The sequence below is a fragment of the Lethenteron reissneri genome, chromosome 42 (assembly GCF_015708825.2).
Source record: "Lethenteron reissneri isolate LAM-NWPU_2019-01 chromosome 42, ASM1570882v1, whole genome shotgun sequence".
NCBI classification, from domain to species: domain Eukaryota; kingdom Metazoa; phylum Chordata; class Hyperoartia; order Petromyzontiformes; family Petromyzontidae; genus Lethenteron; species Lethenteron reissneri.
In genome coordinates, this window is record NC_083820.1 from 11,528,612 (window position 1) to 11,550,738 (window position 22,127).

Sequence of the window (22,127 nt, forward strand, 5' to 3'; positions counted from 1 at the left end):
GAAGATCAATTGCTAGCCTTGTGCTCTTTTTCAAATGCCATATGAAAGAACGAATAATAATCACGATTGCATAATAAATACTGTATGACACACGCATTTTTAGCTCTGAGTTCCTCGTATAAGCCAAGCTGAGCAGGTGAACCTTGAGCTGCTGCTTGAAGCTGGAGGATGGTGCTTGGATGCAGTTAACTTGCGGAGGGAGAAGGTTCCAGACGGCTGTTGGTGCAGCTCCGGATGTAGCGCCAGGACGGCAACTGGTTCTGGGTACGATGAGCATTGCAGACAGAAGTGCATCAAGTGTGCCTCCAGCTTCCACCAGGATAACAGGAGTTCTGATGTACTCTTAATTATATGAAGTGTACACAACTACCGGCTGGCTACTGCTTTGCACGTGCGCTGCTGTGAACTGTATTTAAAGTTCTGTTGACCACGTAAATCAGCAGCGGTTGTCACTTTGTCGCACGGAGACAGACGCAGACTCAAAAAGTCGCGTGATGTTTGTCCAAAAGCGTCGTGTTTCGAGATGCCGGGAGCCCGGGGCACCAATGGCACTTGGCAGTAGCTGTGTCGACCGTTCGAGTCGTTTGGATTTTGATGAGCACATTGAAACAGGCGAGTTCAACAATGTCATCACGCTCGACTTTATTTTGCGTGTGTTGTTTTTATTTTATATTTTTGTACATATTACAGGCATAATTTATTACATGTTCACCTAAAAGAGGCAATAAAGCATAGATCTCCTTAAAGTTAATTAAAACAGGAAAAGAAACGTGTTGCGAATACTGGAAATTCATTTGGCGAAAACGCATATAAAACTGTCACTGCCTTTCAAGGGACTTTTTTAAATTTTTTGCGCCGGAGGAAGAAACAAAACTGAAACAATAATTACGCAATACAATTCTAAGCATCAATATTAATCGTCGTTGATATTTTAAAAAGTGTAGTGTACATTATATACAATTTTCATAAATAATAATAACAGTTTTAGTGAAATGGTTGTGTGCTTTTTGAGTTAATAACAGCTTAGATATTTAGGCATTTATTTGAAAACTAAATATTAAACCAAAATTTGTATTGATTGTCTCAAATATGTTATAAGTACAATTCTTCAATAATACTGTACAGTATCTAACAATCCACAAATTCATATACAAGAATAAAATCTATTAACAAAATAGGAACTTGCAACTCTATCCCTTTCACCTACATTCTGTGTGTCATAAAATCCTTTCATTTGCAGATCAGTCAAGTTCATTATTCACGGATTCATACAAAAATATTGAATAATTTTACTCACAATGTATTTTGTTTTAAATATTAGGGGAAATGTCGATGCACGATTGAAAAAATAAGCAACGCGGAAAACGGGTTACAAAGGATATCCTTTTACGATGAATCTATTATTTTACTCGCAAGGCATTCTGTATATATATTGCAACAAACAGATAAAAAATACCATTAGATGTGCATTCATTAAAGTTTCATGGGAAATAGCGGTGAAGCTGACTAAATGAGACGGTGTTGGTCTTTTTTTACGGAATCGCAAAATGTAAAATGTACACGATCTTCAGGACGTCGCCACACTCCATCCCCCCAGACTCGAGCTGGTCACCATCCTCGCGCGTCGCGTGCTCGCCGTCCAATTCCCATCCTCCCAATTTTCACCTCGTCGCCGCGTCCGTAAATATTTTAGGACGGCGAAGAGCAAAATTGCTTTTGAACTCGACTGCGTCGCCATCGTTTAAGCGAACGACCGAGTGGCCCCGTGTTCTGCCGCCACCGTGCGCTAGCTCAGAGCGTGCTTCTTCGACGCGCCCTGCGCCTCCACGAATGCCGGATCCACTAAAGCCACTTTAGCGGCGACGAACGAATGGATGCAATGCAGCACGGCCATGTGATTTGCAAATTCCAGCTCCTGAAATGAAAAAAAATATCAAATACATGATATATATACTGTAGTTATATTCGCTTCGCGGATATGTGAGTGTTGCGTGCTTCCCAAGTGCGCTGCGCGGCACAATCTATTTACAACGCCATCAAACGACATCATAACGGGGATAGCCATTAGGTTACAGGGTGGCGAGTTCAGAGGGGAGCGTGGGGGAACGGCACAAAGGGATGTTAACGGCCCTTTTAGTCCAACGTGAGTGCGCCACGTTACTCAAACATAATAAGTAGGAATTCTGGTTTATCGTTGCTTGACATTAATGTGGCCGTTTTTTTTTATGGTGTTTGTATTCACTGGATGTAAAATGAGTCATTTTGATCCTGTTTTTTTGTCATCACGAAAGAAAGCCACTGGCGGTTGCGTTTGTATCTGTTTGGATAATGCGCCGCTGCCGTGTCCCCTCTGCGGCAGCCCACGTGGGGTCACGCATCTCCGAGTGATCTTTTGAAGCCATTGTAGTGATTTCATGGGGTTTTTTTTGCCATAAAATCATCATCGTCATCAGCAGCCATGATCAATCCGCTGCTGGATGAAGGCCTCCCCAAGCCGTTGCCATCTCTCACTAATCTGCGGGGCAATCCATCCGGCACCTGCACACGGGCTGATTTCATCGCTCCGTCTCCCTGGTGGACGTGCTATCGGACTCACTCCATTTCTTGGACGTCACTCCACTGGTATTTTTAACCGTCATTTTTAATAATTATCATTAAAATATAGATTATGATGTTTTAATGATATTTACATTTCTGATGTATATATATACATATCTTCATATATAATTGTATACAAGTTTAAAATTGCACGTGAAAATATATATTTGATTAAAAATGTCTAAAATACATTTGTGGGATTTAAATTTTATATGGCTGCATTGATTGAAACCAGAATAGCTCTTTATTTTCATTGCTCACTTGATTTGTTTTTCTTATCTGAAATACCACAGTTGTATTCATGAGCGCAGCTTCTACATTATGCAAATATGAACACGTGAACAATCTGGGAATGTAATGGAATAGAATGTGTTATGCGTTGAGATGTAAGTGCACGTCCTTACCTTTGTCTCCACTAATTTTGTGTCCGTGTTTTGAAATAAAAACTTAACCCTGCTCATTCCGTCATCAGAGGAGCCTTTGAGTTGAGCGAACTTGTAATGCCAAATTAGATGCTGCGAAACAAAAGCAATTTTAAAAAACAAACAAACTAGCAAAGCAACAACCAACAGCAAAACTGAACTTACATCATGTTTCCTTCTCTTGCTATCGCACATTTTCGCTCGAACCCATTCCCATCCAAAAGATACCCAGCACAAACATGATCTCTTGACTCGAGTTCCCTTTCAAATTGCAGAATCGCCACCATTGGAACCTCATTTGCCAGAAGAAAAAACATGATAATTGTTTTTTTACCCTTTTATCTGGCAACAAAACTGACACCTTTTTTTACAAGGAGTCATGTTTGCATATACCACAACACCTGCAGTCATAATGCAAACAAAAATACATAACTCTGATAATGTATGCACTATCCTTGAAGTTAATTGGTCCACGCCAAATGCTGCGCCTTTTGGCGTCATCTGGTCCAACACCATGTGAGACTAGGCTCTAAGGAAAGCTGTCTCGGGTGTGGACCAATCAACTTCAAGGACTAGTGCATACATTATCAGAGTTGTGTTTTTTGTTTGCATTACGACTGCAGGTATTGTGGTCTATGCAAACATGACTCCTTGTAAAAAAAAGTGCAGAATTGCCGCTCATCCAATGGGCGAGGTCTCACGACGACGGCCAACTGTCAGGCCACGCCCGGCAGAGTGCCGCCCAGGCATTCTTCAACTGGGCACGCCACGAAGAAGTCCAAATAAAGACGCGGCGTCTTTTCACTGACGAACGAGACGGCACCTGCCTTGAAAGGACCACAAACGGCAGGTGTTGATGATGACGTAGGAGATAATCCCTGGCACCCAATGTTACGTCGAGTAAAACTTGACACGTGTGGAGCCTAAATCTTTGTCGTTTTAAAAAGAGACCATTAACTTCAACAGGGCTCATATTTTACCAAAGAACATTCATTTTCCTCCTTTTAAGGAAGTGGAACATCGTGAATGTTGCTTGATCTTCAGAAATATAAAGTCCCACATGTATCATCATCTGTGCAAAGATCCAACGATATTTATCTGCTAGTATTTTACAACATAAAGGGTGTGAGTTTTAAAGGATATATTTTTTAATCAGCAAATCATATTTTAAAGTAAAAACATTAACATTTCTTTGGTTTTCAAAATTAAAAAATTAAAATGTTTTATTAACATTATTCTTAACTCGCTTTGGTCATTAATTTTAACGACTGCGCAACTCATTATAACCATTTAATTAATTTAGTCGCTAAATTGTAATGCATTCAAAGTTTCTTTACGCACAATTATTAAATACAAAGTGATGTTTCCTTCAAATGTTATTGAACAAAATGCAAGAAAAAATTACTGTAAACGGAATCATAATTTTCGGGTGTCATTAAAATGTAATTGCAGCGTGGCTGATTTACAACGTAGACGTTGTGTAGGAACAGGGCCGCAGTTAATGCTTCCTACGAGCAAAACTGTCGTCAGCTGCTTTATCATCGGTACACATACCTTTGTTTCCGCATCAACACATGTAAATCCTGTGTTAAAGTCTATCTTCAATCCCAGTGGCCTTCCCTTGAGTAAACAGTTGTAGGTTATGGACTGAAAAATAAACACAAGCAAAATGACGCCCAGATTGCACTGAGCATGGATCTCACCCATCCCCAGCCCCGCACACATAGTCTGTAGAGAGAAAGTCAATAGAATGCGTAATTAGACAGCTCCTGGTTTTCCGCTGAATTGGGGTTACAGAAGCGGCGGTAGGAGAGAGAAGGAATGGTCAAAGGAGCGGAGGAGTGGAGGGACGTTTGTGAGCAGCGAGCATGAGAAGCAGCGAAGGGAAGATTGGTTACTTGGAAGTGAGGGCAGGCAGATGTTCAAAACACAAAAAGGCCCCCCACTGGCACAAATAAACGTTAATTCAATACACATCATTAACGGTGTTTTGACCTAAAAATAACGAAACGTACATGAAGTGACATGCATTATTCATGACCAAATTCCATACAGCATCTTAATCAAAACCACGGAGCCAGGCAAAAAGGCCTTTCATAATGGCTTTGCAATCTACTCGTGTTGACGTAGTCTGAATTTTATTTGAGTCTTAACCTGAGTCTGTTATCTGTAAGTGTAGTCGACTGAAGCAGTCTAACATTTTGTAAAATACGCATAGTTAATAAATGCATATGTTTGGGGGTGTGCACCACCCCACCCCCCAAAAAAAAACAAGGTCAGTACTCAGTAAGCTCAATACAATCACCATCGCTGGTCCTTCTCGGCGCACTGCCGCCTCTAACGTCAGCAAGTGACCTCCGTCCGCAAATTCACTCGGAATCGTCAGTCACGGCGGTTAGCCGTAGTCATCGTCACGCTTATTTTTGTCCGCTACCCTTTCAAAATTTTAAGTCACTAATTTCCTTAAACAGAATTAACAAGCGACAAGACAAACGTAACAACGTCTACAGCTCCACTAGCTCACGGATTGATGGTCACAATCAGAACCTTAATTTCTCAAAGAATATTTTCCGTGGCCCTCTAACCCGCCAATCCCCAACTTCCCGGACAAGCAACATATTTTTCGGAGTCCAGCCCCGGCCAACTCCCAACTGAAATGAAGCCCTGGTCTTGATCGATCAAACACACAGCGCAGTGGCCACGTGGGTAAAGTACACCTACCCCTCTTCTCTGTACCTCCAGGAAGCTTGCCGTCTGGAAAGCCTTCTCCCACACCGCGAGCTCGCTCGCCTGCTCCACGCTGAAGTAGTGGATGTCTTCTGTGGAGGTCATGACCCTGAAGCAGTGCTCCTTCTGGTCCTGCAGGTCGCCCCCCTGTGCGTCGCCTCCGTGAGATCGGCAAGGTCGGGCGAAGGGGCCGGGGGTGAAAGGGAATGAACGGAGGAGGCCCGTGAACAATCGGCCAGCGATGAATCGCGCCGTCCGCTTCGCTTTACAGTGGACGTTCAAGGATCCCGTGGCACCCCAGGAATGCAGAACAGCTCGAAAATACGTGGCGTTCCTCCAGCGAGTGCTGACTCATTGCGCTGCGTCTCTCGCAAGGCCGGCTGAGTGGCGTGGGGCCAGGGCCCTCGACTCTCAGGGGGGCAGGTCAAGAGTTTAACGTTTTGCTCAGAGATTGACTCGGCCCATTATGCCTCCGTGGTCAATAAAACAACGAGTTCTGCTTTATGTTCCACTCAAAGGCAGGCGGGTGCTTTGTGGATTGACTGGTCCCAGCACCTAGGCACGTGGTTAGGCCACAGTGATGTATGGCCATTGAACGAGATGAGCACTGCCCGGTGGCAATTTAAGCAGGTAGACACTGAAAGTGAAATCAACAGCAACAAAGTAGGGAAGGAAACCAGGATTACACATCCTCTGATTGTCTGACACACACACACACAATTGTAGTGATCTCAATCTGTGATAGAGGAAAAGCAGGCAAGAGATAGAGGGAGCAGACAGGAAGAGGAGAGACGAGAGGGAGACGCATAGCGGGATGAAATCACGTAATGGGAGGGGGGGGGTAGTCAGATCAAGACCGAGTGCTCCTGTACACCGTTCGTGACCCTTGGAGCAGAATGGCACTTGGGATATCATTCTCACCTTGATGAGAGGCGATATGTATCCAATATTTGAACAATTCCACCAAAATAGACTCAATTCGATGACAATTTTGATGATTCAATTTTGTTTTTTGTCCTCTGGTGAAATCCAACTTGTCCTGCAGCGACATACCGAGCCCTCCCCCTCCCCCCAACCACCAGCACCACCAGCAGCATCTCGCGACGAGGGAGGGCGCGGCATCGCTTTGCTCACGACAGAAGTTCAAGAGGGAAAAACGCCGACGGCAGCGCAAGCCCCCCGGGCCAACGCTTTGCTGCCCGTCGGCCCGGCGCTCACGCCGCATGTCTCCTCGAGAGACGAAGCAACCGCTCGCGACGTGGCCGCGGAGGAGGAGGAGGAGACGGTGCGCTTCTAGCGAAACGATGGCCACGCAACGGAGCGCCCCCACCAGCGCCCGCGTCGCCGCTCGCGCGGAGAGAGAAGCGCTGCAGCGGATGAACTTAGCGGCGGCGCTGTGCCGCGAAGCTGTCAAACGGAGTTCGATTCGCGCTCACGGCCAACATTGGTGACAAATGTCAGAGCCAGTCACGGGCCACCCGAGGGTCGACTCAGCCTTCTATAAAACAAAACAAGTTTGACGTTGCCATTGGGCACTACCATTCGAGACGTGCAAGGGATTCTTATCCATAACAATCCTCTATTATCCTATCCTATATATCGATAATTCTATGAACAGGTGTTTTTTTTTTTTTACAAACGATGAAGACAAAATAAGTTGAGATGGATGCGGCGTGCCAAATCATACCCCGGAAAAGCAGTCCAGACTGTTAAGCACTGTTTGTCGAGCTTGAAGCAATTTTCCCAAACTCTATCGCAATGCGGACTTGCAAATTAATACGTCTATGAATTTCCCAGCCTTTAACTGATGGATTTGTTCAACATGATAATACAATAAATCATACCGCCACTTTCCAGCCCACTTTTGGACGAAGGCCTCGCCACACTCTGTTACATGACCATACTTCACCACGCTGGTCAATGTGGGTTGGAGAAGAGGGGGGTGGGGTGGAAGTAGATCCGGTTCATGAATTACTAGTCATTGATATTCAAAATAAGTTGAGATGGATGCGGCGTGCCAAAATCATTCCCGGAAAAGCATTCCAGACTGGTAAGGACTGTTTCCCACCTGATGACGAACGCTTGTGTTGCGCCCGAAACGTCGTGATTTATTTTATTGCATACCTACGTGACTTTACCGAAAGAACCAAAGAGTATAGATTCCTGCAGTCACTGAAAGTTTCAAGTCAAGATCATTGATATTCACTTTGTCTAGAAGTCGAATTTAGGTACAGTAACTGGCTTCATTAGAGCAGTGCGCTAACCATTGCACCACCAGTCCACCCACAATGCAGACCATTTAGACCGCGGTGGCCAACCTGTAACACAAAGTATCCATGAGTTCTGCAAAAAGCCATGGGCATATCTAATATTATATCATAAAACTCACCATGCAACATTCATTCATTCTTCTCTGCTACTGTGATAGCATGTTCTATGTTATGCCCCATCGATAAAGCTGCATGCGACTTGATTTAGATGAAGGAAGTTTCCAGGCACGGAGCTGTAGTCAAAACTCTGCAGGCATGTGAAACGATGAGGCAATCTCTTTAAGGGAGCAGAATAAGTAGTGCTCACCGCGGAAGTGATTGAGACACAATGCAGCATTGCGAACGCAGCTGCTGCGGCAGACCGCGGCACAATCACCTGCACATCGGTTCACTCCAAATTTACAAAAAGGGTGTTCATTGTGAGCCACGTTGGAGTCGAGTAAAAATGTTTCGCATTCGCAAACCACTCGGTCAAGTAGTGAAAGGGAGCGATTAAACGCGGCCATCTCGTACGAGTGAATTAAAATTAAACGTGTGACCCCTGCACCGCCACGACACGCGTGGTGGCGTCTGTAACTCACCAAGGTCAGTAGCACCGGTTGTAGGAACAATTCCTATTACAGACACATCCAATTACCTCGGGTGCTATAGCTTTCTCCTGCAATCAGAAAGCCATCCAGTCTTTCCGATTGCTTTCTATTTTATCCTGCAGTGTGAATCCTGATGGACGGCTGCCAACTTTGTGTGTCAACTTCAATCCCATGATTGGATTGGGGGTTTCAAATTACGCCCGGGAGCGATATGTCCATTACCGCTCATGAAATATAAGTTAGCGTGCACTCCGATAAAGTCTGCATCCTGTTTTTTTTGTGTCTGATTGATAACTAACGCTCCGCACCTTGAGTGATTGTTGTATTACATTGATTACGTTGAAGGAGCAATGAGTAGCATTTGGTTAATATGATGGTGGCGTGGCGAAATGAGAAATCCGTGCGCAACGATTTGCTCGCCTAGCTGCGGGATATTTTTACCCGGGCATCGCGAGCCAACGGTTTAAAAATCGAATCCCATCGTGAAACAAAGTGCTGCGGTAAAAAAAAAAAATAAGTCCTGCTCGGCATCGTGCAGTCTGGGAGGCTGTCGACGGCGCGGGTACATGCGCCGTCGACACGGCGAGGCAGCCAAGACCCACAGGTGCCCCGGTGGGCAACGAACGCGCACGCGACTCGTTCGTGAGGCCAACAACCCTCAAGCGGCACGTTAACAAACGTGAACTCATTCCGAACGCCAGGGGGGGCAGGGAGGGGGGGAGATCCTCCTGTTGTTGCACACGTTTTGCTTTCATCGGAATGCGTTTTGCCTCGGGGTTAAATTAATTGGCCTCGAATTATCTCACCTTAAGAACCTTACAGAGGACTTCAAACACATTGTAGATCCGTTCTGCCTTCTCCCAGTCTCGTGTGCTTACCTGTAAATAAAAGACAATAAGGTTATGATTTTTTCTCACAAAGACCATCATCCCCATATCGCCTTTCACAGCCTGTTGGGGGCACGTGCTGTTTGAGAGTACCGATAGAAGCCCACACAGCACATGGGGGGATACTGTAACAGGCATCACACCCGAAGTGCTGATGTCAGAGAATAACCACGGAACAAATACATTTTCAAAAGAATGTTCATAAAATAAAGAATCATTCAGATGGCCCTTTTACCCTATACACTTTATCACGTGGGCTTTCCCACACAGTCTGCTACGAGCTTGTTCTTGAACAGTCAAACCGCTATATTTAATTCTCAGCACTGAAATTTAGTGAATGGGTTGAAATTCGTCAACTCATTACATTAAACAAATCCAACTCTTTGGTTATTTCGCTAAAGTAAAGTAGTAAGATTAAAATGAAATCACGACGTTTCGATCGCAACACAAGCGGTGAAGACGACGTTTCGATCGCAACACAGGCGGTGATTACGACAGCTTGTGTTGCGATCGAAACATCGTGATTTGTTTTATTTAGTTTTATTTCTAACTACGTGCCTTTACCGAAAGAATCAAAGAGTATGGATGCCTGCAGTCACGAAAGTTTTAAACCAAGATTAGAAAAATCCTGTTTGATCATCGGTGACTTGTCTGGATTCTAATCCAGGTTCTCACTGGTGATGGCTTAGTGGTCCGACCTCTAAACCACCAGCCCACCTCCTGACATCAATTACTAAGCTCATAATATTGGCATCAAACTCTTTGTGTAAAGTAAATTCATTATTTTATTTATATCATCATCAATATCGTCGTCGTCATTTGGAAGAGAATTACAAAAAAATGAGCCAATAAAACAGAGGAGTAGGTAGGGTCCATGAAAGGTTTTTCTTTCCTTCACTCGATTTACATTACTGATTCATACATGTTGCCTTGAGCAGGTTCATGTGACCCCTGTAGCCACTCGGGGCTGCTACCTCCACGACAATGATGAAACAAACCCAAACAACCGAATTCCTGAATCGAATTGTTGACCGTGGATCGAGATTATTCGTCGAGTCACGAGGTGCAACGTGACGTTATTCTCAATCGCCGTCCCGCGACAACGATCAACGACGACCGTCTGCCGTGCCAGGGGCCAAACGGCAAACAGTGAAGACCCCACGGCGACGCGGACAGACCGTGTCCGTGGGCTCTTCATCCTACAGCCACCGAGGCGGCCTTTGAAAAAAACAAGTTATGCATCGCGCAACAGGCTCTAAATAATGCGACGTATTGATCGGCATGATTCATTACCATAACATAGCATATCAAATCCATATCAAACATACGTGCCACAATAAACATGAATATACAATCGGCCAAATTAATATACATTGAGTGCGCGGATGGGCTTTGTTGTCCTGCTTATCAGCGTGCGTTGCAAATGCATTAACGCGGCTCGTGGGAGGCAAGCGTGGAAGGAATGGGAAACGGGTTGAGAAGGAGGAGGAGGCAGGTGGTAATGGCAGGGCACCACGGTGACTATGAGATGTTAACTACCTCGCCTGGTATACAGGAGACTGTGGCTTAGATCCTGACCGTGACACCTGCTGCTGCTGTATATTTGGAGTTTGCAAGTTCTCCCCGTCGCCGAGTGGCTTTTTCTCCGTGTCTCCCGGTTTTTTTCCCTCCAAATTTAGAAACACGAGTTTAGAATATTTGGCTATAATACATTTACAAATTATTATTATAATAAGCCACTTGTATGAGCTATTATTTGTGGCCAGGTCACTTCTGAAAAACAGCTGCAATAGCTCAAATGGGCCTTAACTGGTAAAATAAAAAAAATACTTTAGTTTAGTTGTCGTCTTCCCTGCGGTCCACTCCTCTAACATCACTGACTGCCAGGTCGCCGACACAATCATTCATCAAGGAAACGGGGTTGTTTTAGTCACCTGGTGACTACGACCGGAGGAACATCGTCGAGCATGACGATGGCTATGACTGCTCACCACATGTCAGAGCCTAATCAATGTTAATGAAGGCACAGGCTGAGATCTTTCATTAGAGACAGCAGGGCTCAGCTTCCTCCAGAAGACCCCCCCCCCCGCACCCTCCCCTCCCGCAGGGCTGTGCCTAGTGAGGAGGCATGGACGGCTGAGTCTACGACTGAAACAAACAATGCTGACCAAGTCAACTTCTCGCAATCACTGCAGATCCACAGACGAGCTGCAAAGCCACCGCACAATTGAGTCGACGCAGCCAACAACGGCGCATCGCCTGCAGTCCCCTACACATTCAGATCTTTGCTCAGCCAATTATTGAGCGTGGTCCACGTGTTTGAGGAGACCCGAAAAAACGTGCGCACGAGGCAACGAATGAAGGGTGTGTCTTCTCCTTTGTCGCAATCGCGACTCAAACATCCATATCCAACTTCGATGGTCACACGAACGGATCGCGCGCCGCTGTTGCGAGCTGCGCGCGAGGACCCACGAGAAAGCGGGGAAGCAGGCCGGTGCCGATCTCTCGTATCGTGGGCAACAAAAAAAGAACGACATCACGGCCGCCCTGGGAGACGCGCGGCAGCGTGCGCGGGGAGGGCCCACTCACGGGAGGGCAGGAGAAGAGGTGCATGTGGTGGCCCTTGAGGGCGAGGAAGCGCGTGCGGTAGACCTGCCACGTGTCCGGCGTCGGCGCACGCTCGTACAGCCAGCCCATGTGCACGATCTGCGACCATCACGCGCTCGAGTGATTCGCGCGCACCCACCGCGGCGCGCTTACGCGACGGGCAATCACACTCCACCGCAGACGACGACCTCGCGACTTGAATTAAAATTTAACCTTAGCCGACCGAGGAGATAGAAAATAACAAACAAGGGAATTTGATTTATCCTCGGGTTCCGTGCCGCAGCTGTCGTCGGCGTTGTAATTAGTTTGTCCGAATTATTTCCGCGTGTGTTATAGTTGTATATGAATAAATAAAAAAGATACACATTTCGAAAACTGTGGTGAGTTAAAAAAAAAAGAGACATCATTAACTTTGCAAAATGATTGCATGAAATATTTACGTCGAATGATACATATTCTGTGCCACTCGACAAGAATGCGATGACTCAAAACTATTTTGGCAAACAGTATTTATATTCTCTTGCAATTTTAAATGAAAGGCAATAACTCGTGAACTTCACATCACGTAGTTTCTCCGTAATAACGCGTTTAATATAAATGAAAAACAAATATCTGCCGAAGGAGAATATCGAATGAGTATTTTTGCTCGTGCGCACACTTAAGCATCGTCGCAAAGGCTTCTGGATATCAGACAGTGTTGGGCCGCTGTGAGGCAACCACACTGATCTTTCACTTTGCAATCAGGTGAGAGGCCATTGAGATGATCAATCTGAGACTCGGGTTACAAAGTCAAAATATAATAAAATAAAAATTAATAAAACAATTGCACAACAAGATCATTAAAGGGTAAAATATGGTAAACAAACAACAGCCATTTAAGCAAACAAAAACCATTCCGACACATTGAAAATAAACCCAAAGCAATTAAATATATCCTGTGACCAAGTAACATGGAATGCGCGCAATCTTGTCAGATCTGAAAAGCTAAGCGGAGTTGGGACTGGACAGTGCATGGATGGGAGACCATGACTCGTGAAAGGCAGGCGCTGTGGGCTGCTGTGGGGCTATGTTGAGGGGAGTGTACCAATAATTAAATTTTACTGCACTATGCTCCAATGTCTATGAGCCTCATCTTTACCAATCCACACGAAACATTGTGGTGAAGTATGGTCAAATAACCCCAGGCCTAGCTAGGCCCTCGATTCAGCAGTGGATTTCCAAAAAGAATCGATACCCACACAAGTGCAAATATTTATTTTACAACATACGACGACGGTAGAACAATAGTACAAAGTATAAAGATACGTAAATAATTTCTGTGATTTGGATTCAGTGGTTAAACCAACTAACAGTGAGATACGATACACGTCTTTGAAGTGTATTATAAATCTAATGACAAACAGTGAAACGCGTTTGTTGAGATTTGCTTGATTTTATTTGTAGGCTTTCACAACCAACGTGGGTCATAATTAATTTAATTTTGCGTCGGATCAACTTGTGGGGTGTAATGCCAAGGTTGAACTATAACCCTCCACCACCCAACATTTTCAAAACTGTGCTTGTTTTTCAACAAAAAGCAAATCAATTGACTCATTTGCCCACCACGTGACAACTCGATTTGATTGGCTGTGTCGGGCGTTGCAGGTTGTAGTAAAGACAAAGCTCTTGCACGATGATCTAACCCAACGTACATAAAGCATGAATCATTATATGTTCTTGTTTACATGGTACTGTATATACAGGGTGGGCCAAATGTCAGGATACATAGGATTATTTAATTTATGTAAACACGAGCATTTACACATTTTAATTGTTGATTCGTTAAGTTTATATTCATCTATTATCATTATTAATATCTATTTTTCTTCTTCCTCTTCGGAATAAATTTTAATACAATTATGTATGCAAAAGAATGCAGTTGAAACCTTTACAAAAAAAGTCATAATTACATTTAAAATAGAATTCATGCATACATTCACGTAAATGGAAATCAGTTTGAACATTTGTGAAAATAAATTAAACAACCCTATTTGATGTGTTAAAATAAATGTGTGTCCTGATTTTTGGCCCACCCTCTATATATGTGTGAACTGCCTTGAAACTTCAGAGGTGAACTTTGGCTGTCGGCATTGTAATGTTAATAAATCAGTGGTGAAAAGTGTTTGACAAGATAATAATAACACCTACACATTTACAATGTTTCGCAACACTTATTTCTACTCTTGGCCTTGCTAGGAATATATATGTGATTTGGAAATGACCATGCTGTGGATGATGAAAATGTCAGCCTCACCTGATCATGAGCTGGGGAGTATTTATTTGACATTTTCATCTGGGGGAGAAAAAAACACACAAAAACACAATTTACATTTCAATACGTCTAATACATCCAAATGCACTTTAGAAAAAACCTCCATTAGAATGAATTAACATTTGAATCTTTAAAGCAAATGAGTAACATAGAGTGAACAGAGTGCAGGCAGACAATTACAATTCATGGAAAGGGACTGGAGAAAGCAGATAAGATGTCACTTGGCTTGATGGGAGTTCATCAACAAAATAGGAATATAGCAAAGGCTGGCTCTAATGACTTTTGCAATAGATGATAGTAACATAGATACAGGAAATATTGTGGTTATTGCCGTCTGATTGCAAAACGCTGTGCGAACACGAATACACTGTTTATTTTGTTATAATTAATGATAGTATTCAAGGAGTTATTTTTTCCGAACACAATGGAAACAAAAATCTGAATGTTGCACAAAGGAAGCACGATGCAAAGCTGGACGCTTGGAATTCACAGCGCGGGACAAAAAGAGACGCACGTGGATCAGAGAGGAAATGCAAATTAGAGGCATTCTGTGGACTTGAAAAAAGTAAAAGTGCGCTTGGCTCGGGCACACCTCCCAAATGTTTTCATTTACGATAGAAGACGGACGAGACGGGTGACGGAATAGCAGCCAAATGAGTGAACGCACGCGAGAGCACGACCACCGTGGAGATGGAGCGAAGAGACTTGTTTACGTAAGATAGCGCGTGCAGGAAGGGCAACAGCGTGGGCGAGGCATTTCATCCGGCAGTGGATAAACCGATGGCCGCCGCTCCTGACAACGACGATCATGGATGTGCTTGCGCTTACGTTTTGTTGAGTCAATTCCGTGGTGTTGGAGGAGATTGCCTGATACCAGTCGTAGCACTCCTGCGAGCTGTGACATTGCAGAACTCCGGAGCTTATGCCATCAACAGCAATGACCTCGAATGCGTTTGGTCTGAAAAAACACAGGAGCCAAGGAATCGTTCTTTCCGCTTTGTTAAGCAGCGTGGAGTGCGCACTCAACATTTTACATTTTGACGAAAGCCAAACGCTCTTTAGTAACGAACGTCAATGCATCATAACGCAGCTTGTTTTTGCCCAGTGCTAGATAAAATGTAGCTTTTGGCTCATTACAGAATTTTGGCTCAGTTTCCTAAGCACAATAATTACGTGAACAAATGATAAATTAACGTCACTCGCCAACGTTTGCAATACTTCTAATTTTAAAAGCTAAAAAAAGTAACCAGCACACCACCGCAATTTGGCAGTGCGGCAGAGCAGTGCTGCACTTCAGACGTTTGCCCAACGTCTCTCGTTCCTAAACACCGATGGGATGCTATGAAAATAAAAAATAACAAGCCGGGGAGGGAAAAAATTACTTTTAGCCTTACTCCATAAGTGTTTTTAAAGAAGCTATACCTTGCTGACTGATATCCACATTATTAGACAAAGCTGAGAGCCTGGGTAAATCCCTTCTCGCTGAATGCCAATCGATAGCCAGTTTCAGCTCGCGCTGTAAAGTTCATCCCGCATCGATCGGCCTCCACCAAATAATCCCAGTTTGTTCAAGACACTGGTACAAAGTGTCGCGGTGGAGGTGGTGTGGGAAGCAGCGAGCCAGGCGGTGGGAGGCGGCAGACACAGCGGGGGGCGGGGGGGGGCATTAGGGGGCTGTTGCCGTAGCGGATGGGGACCCAGACTCGGGGTATAATCTCATTACCAAGCCATCCCACACCAAAGCAATGAAGACTCAATTGGCCACCAGGCATACGATCTGCGCGGCGAGACTTTCGCTACTGGATCTGGCAGCTGCGTGAAAGCGTTACGGAATTTTAGTCAAGGCTCCGGGTATCCTGCGGGGACGCCACCGACGGTTGCTCACCTGGGCTTCAACCTCGCACTCACGCGGCAGATTAATGACACCACGCTAAATCTCGTGTCGACGTACTGGGATATAAAAAAACGTGAAAATCAGCAAGAAATTACGATAATGAACGATGATAGACAGGGGAATGATTAACCGCTTGCACTAATGCCGTGTGAGGATGTCTGACGATGCAACTTTAAATCGCTGCAATGAAAGTTCTGTCATCAGGAATCATAGTCACCGAGCTCCCATCTATATTTAAATAAAGGCAAATAATGTATGTAAATTGTGGATAAACGAACTATTAAATGAATGCTAAGCAGCTGTTTGTGATGTGCAGCCAAGCAAAGCAAAGTATGCTGTGCATCTGTATGACGAACCTTTCAATCACAGCGTTACAAAGTAACAATGGCAATTTTTTTGCAAAGAGCTCTTTAATTGGAGCAATCACGCGCTTTTGAAGATTAAACTACAGAGTAATGCATTATGTAAAAACATCTCGGCATATCAACAAGAATATAACAATTGCGGTATAAATCCAAATGTTATTGCAATGTATTACGTACACACAGCAAGAAACGAAGACAAAGATCCCCTGTACAGCCTGAACAGACTGTAGGGGCAAGTGCTGTTAGCCAGCACCTATGAAGGCCGGCACGGCACACGATGGGGTGGGTGGACAGCACCACGCCCAATAAGTTAGTTTTACATTTTATTTGCTTAAAAATAAACAAGTATCATGTAAAACTAAACATTGTTTCATTGTGCATGCGACTTGCATATTTTTAAAGTATAATATAATAGCCATTTTAGGATATAATCCATGAAGTACAAATTATAAAAAAAAAAATTGTTATGACGGTAAGAACATGAATGAAAATGCCCGAGTACTATTTAATTATTCCAGAAATCAATGCACACATCTTTCTTTCATGTTCAATGATCATCTTGAGACTCGGTAATTCGCATGGAGACATAAAAGAGACTTGCTGCTTTTCGTGACCTGCTCACAAAAGCTTGATTGTCAGAGTATGGAAAGATTACCACAATTCACATCCACAATTACGCACTGCACAGCCCATGCGGCCAGGTGGGTCGTTCGATGCCAACCGAGGTGGCTACCAGCAGTCTCCACCCTGGGCAGTCTCCACCCTGGGCATTGTCCACCATGGGCATTGTCCACCATGGGGAGAGAGCTTGGCATACATGCCCTCTGTTTTATAACCACGTTTACTTTTGATTTTCATATGCCGTAGATGTTTAATCTCATTTGTTTATTGTCCAAAAGTGATGTTCTCTGTCAAAGGTACCAGGGCACCTTCTATAATTCCCTATTTTTTTTTAGAAAACGACCACAGTGACCATCCTATCCATAGCTAATTGTGATCAAAAGATACAATGCTTGAATAATCTCATTGTTAGCATTTGCCACTCGAGGTGGACCTGAAACGCCACTCGAGGTGGACCTGATAATCCAGTTTAGGACCAAAGGCTCAAGGACCAGGAGACAAAATACTTGGGTACAGTGAAAAAACATACACCGGCAATGCCTCTTATATGGACAAATTTACTCTTAACCTGAAATGGTCCAAACTGGTGGAAGAAAGTGAACTGTATTCTCTGGCTGTATTTTAAGGAAATGTTGGGGGTTTGTCTTATAATGCAGTAGGTGTGAGCTTGCGTTAGTGTAAATGTGTGTGTGTGTTAGAGTACGTGTTTGTGTGTTTGACCACATTGTTTTTGTACAACATTATTGACACCGGGTATAATTTGGAGATGTCTTACTTTCCGGACCATCTTAAAAAAATCCAGAGAATACAGTGGTAACAGGTATCCAGCACGAACACTTCGCCTCACCACACCACAAGTAACCCATCAAGCAACTGACAGCAGTGGACTCATTTCACCACTGGTGTAAGCAGGCCTGGATTAAGGTCACCCGTAGGCCCTAAGCCAGCACCATAGTTTTGGCCTCCCACCCACGCCTTTGGCTCTGCTGTGCTGTGCCTCGCTCCTTTCTCTGAGCCCCGTGCAAGGGCCAAGTGCCAGGAGTCGACTCTTGGCTGCCGAACATTCGAGCACTGACAAGAGGAGCTAGTCAGGGTCACGGTGCGGCAAAGGGCTGCTAATCAGGGCTCGGAGAAAGAGAGAGAGTGGGAGATATGAAGCTGCTGCTGCTGCCGCCATTTTGATAAGAGAGAGCCGGGCCACAGCATGGCGGAACCGGCAATAAAGCCACGTCACGTGGGCGGGATGTTAACTACCTCGCCGGGTATCAGAGGTCGCAAACGGGTTTTGATTCCTTACCCGTACTCGGCCGCACCAGGGTCGCAAACGGGTACCCATACCCGTACCTGTACCCTACCCGATACCCAGCCGGGTAGGGTACGGGTATCGGGTACCTGATTGCGACCTCTGGGATGAAGCCATGTTGCAGGCGCGGGTGGGTTGATTCTAGGAACTTGAATTATGAGAAGAGACAAGACGTTGGGAAATGAGTGACAAACAGTTACTCACCAGTGACTCACGGCCTACCCATACCCGTACCCGGCTGGGTACGGGTAGCCGGGTATCGGGTAGGGTACGGGTATCGGGTACCCGGTTGCGACCTCTGCCTGATATGCAGGAGATTGTGGGGTCGATCCTGTCCATGACACCTGTTTATTTGGAGTTTGAATGTTCTCCTTCGTGGTGGTGGTGTGGATTTGGCTGCTCTAAGTTTCCATGTGATAAGCCACTTCGTTGAGCTATCATTTGGGGCCAAATCGCTTTTGAAAAATAGTTATATAGCTCAGTGGGCCTTACCTGGTAAAATAAAGAAAAATAACTTAGTTTTTTTAGTTGAATAAAGCTCTCTGTTATCAGATTGGCCAATGTGTGGAGTTCAGCTCTCTGTTATTGGACTGGCACAAAGAGAGCTGAGTCACACACAATGGGCAATCTGATATTCGAGGACCGAGTCACACACACAGCCTATCCCATATTGCAAAAGAAGCTTACACATGCCGATACGACCGTATAACAACATAAACAAGCAGACATGATGCCTCCACATATCCTTCCCTCCACGTAAAACAATACAGATATTTCTTCCACAACCCATCAGCTGCATGGCCTTCTGGGAGTGCGTAGCTTCAGCGGCCTTGTTGAGTGGGGTTGGCATGGCTCCTGGTGCAAGTAGGCGCTTGATGACCCCCGTCCAATGTCGCCTCGCCGCAGTCTGGTGTCTGGGCAACTCCAGTCGCGCACTTCCACTGCCTACACACTCAATAGCTACGTGCACATGTATATTGCACTTCTTTCGCACCGTACGTAGCCAACTGTGCTAATCGGAGGAACACCTCTACCTAACTTCTATACATGGTCAGTGTGCTCCGTGTCCAAAAATCAAACGCCAAAACAAACAAAATAGCCACTGTGCCTTCACCAACACAGGTTCAGTGCACACGTGTTGCATGTGATGCGTAAGAGGATGACACGATTGCTGCGGGAACACCGAGCAAAAATCAATGCCAAGTATGAAATGAAAGGAGTGAGTGAGATGGTTTTCTCTTTGTCTTCTGATAAACAAACAACAAACGGCCTTGTTGGCTACACGCGCCTGCAACGTTCACAGAACGACAGCGATGATCAAGACGACGATAACGACCGTGTTGAGCTTACGTACAAAAAACATGGCAATAATGAAACGAAACTGCCAATAACAAATTACTCATCTTTATTCACGAGCGCAGGTCATGGCTAAGCAGTATCATCATCGGCACCGTAATTATCTGGAGAGATACCAACTGCTTTAAGTTGCAAAGTAATGCATTCAGCAAATGCTGTGATGACAAAACGTTTTCATGGCCTCTCGTGTGGCCCCATGAGCTTTTCCCAAAGGATCCTAGGAGGCTATTCAACTGCTGCTGGATGTGGGGCAGGTTAAGGGTCCTGCTTGAGCTCACAGAACTATGGAGGTATCCACGGAGGCTTTTCAGTGGCCCTCAGAGAGAAGTTGGAAGAGAGCGAGAAATCTTGAGACGCAGCTAGGCCACCGAGCCTCGGCGCCTAATGAGGCCCCCGTAGCAGAGAAAATAAGGCAGAGACACAGAATTGGTCACGGTAATTTGTAAGAGGTCAGGGCGTAGCAGCTGAGAGTAGGAATATTTTAGATTGTTGTTATTTGAACTGCGATTAACACCAGCGCTAACTATAACATGTATAAGCGAGTTACTTTACATCTGTCAGGGGACTCCACCCACTAAACTGTCACACGGAAATATTACACTTTTTTTCAGGCCCATGCCACTACAGTGTACGAATTACGGCAGTCACGCTAAAATGTAATTGTTAATCCATCCGTGATATGCACCACGTGGCACGTAAACATTTCATTTCCGTCAGCGTCGAATGCATCGCTATGTAAATCAAGGAGGAATACAAGAATATCTGCTGCATGCCAATCACAGATTGCTTTTCAAGTGACATGCACAACTTTTTTTAAAGAGGCGTATCGAACTGATTAGTGGGACGTCCAAGTTACGTTGATGAACCCCTTTAAGTGGCATTACAAATGGGATCCTGCAGGACATGGCCATTGGGAACAGGTACTAAACGTTCATCAGTCAGCCCTGCCGTCGCTGTAATGTACAACGAGAGCATCGTTTGTAAGCAGAGCACAGGAGACACATGGGCCAGGCTGAGGGCATCGCTAGACACGGGCCTGTCAAATTAAACCTCGTGAACCGGCAGTAGCCAAATGTTAACCTCAACCGTAAGCTTCGCATTTTGAACGTTTCAGTTCCCTCCCGTCCACTGTGTGTGCGAGACCACGATGACCAAATCGCAGTTTCAAATTAAAGACACGGGAATTCATTTAAATAGCTTCCACCCCCCTCCCCTCCTGGGCTTTCTGAATACGTGCAGTTGATACTAATGGGAGATATCCCAAGGCCATTCCTGGGTACTCAGTTTATAGAGCCATCATTGGATGCGGCCAGCTGTGGGTTGTTTAAATTCCCCATGTTGCTACGCGTGGCAAATAGTGGTGATGATTGAAGGGAAGCTGCATGCTGATTTTGCCATAATTATGCTGATTACCATAACTTGTGCGCGGAATTTCAAACAAGCAAGATGCTGTTACCGTCTCTTGGTAGCATCTTGGACTTTAGGCCCCAGAGGGTCTCTGGCCAGTGCTTTTCAGCACATAATCTGGACCTGGGAATTTCAAACGCTTGTGCGGCGGTCAGGCATTACTAAAACTGCCATGTGCACATTTTGTCACGCGGTAAAATCGTGCGTACTCCCACGTCTCCCCCAAGACGTTTGGACAGAGTGGACGAGTAGGCTAAATAGCCTCTAGAGGGAGCTCGCTAGCGCCCTTCTGCCAGAAGTAGCATGAACAAGACATTTCAGTGCTGCACCTTTACCTTACATGATAAAACCAAACGTTTTATTTTTTTTATAAACATTTAGTTTTCAGACATTTGATTATCCATCTTTGGAAAAGAGACGATGGGGAGGAAAATTCCAAAGCTGAGCAACGTGAGGCGAAGAGACGGGAAGAGAAGCGTTCTGACTCGTAGATCGTCAATACGAAATAATGCAATCAATAACATTAACACCGTGTGGTATACACTGTGCAATAACATGTGCAAACACAAGTATCTGGGCAGGGTTGTTCATGAGGACTGTTCGCAGATCATCATCTCGGTAGGACTTCTGAATAGGGCGCTCGGTGGTGGGGGGGTGGTGGGGTGGTTGCCACCGGGTGGGCCCCAGCAACACCACGTGACCTTTCCGGCCACACCACCAAACTCTCTGCAGCGGTGACTCCCTTCTGGGTGGCCTCGCCCATCCCAGA

General features: G+C 45.1%; 1 protein-coding gene across 1 annotated transcript in view; it reads right to left on the minus strand.

The window, feature by feature from the left end:
- Positions 1-627: 627 nt before the first annotated feature.
- Positions 628-22,127, minus strand: part of SNTG2 (syntrophin gamma 2) — a 102,488-nt gene continuing 80,988 nt past the window's right edge. Inside the window, 8 exon segments of the mRNA XM_061569154.1 lie at positions 628-1,915; positions 3,003-3,113; positions 4,575-4,667; positions 5,742-5,894; positions 9,414-9,485; positions 12,084-12,200; positions 14,395-14,433; positions 15,241-15,370. Coding sequence (XP_061425138.1) covers positions 1,787-1,915; positions 3,003-3,113; positions 4,575-4,667; positions 5,742-5,894; positions 9,414-9,485; positions 12,084-12,200; positions 14,395-14,433; positions 15,241-15,370 — 844 coding nt within the window. The 3' untranslated portion in view covers positions 628-1,786.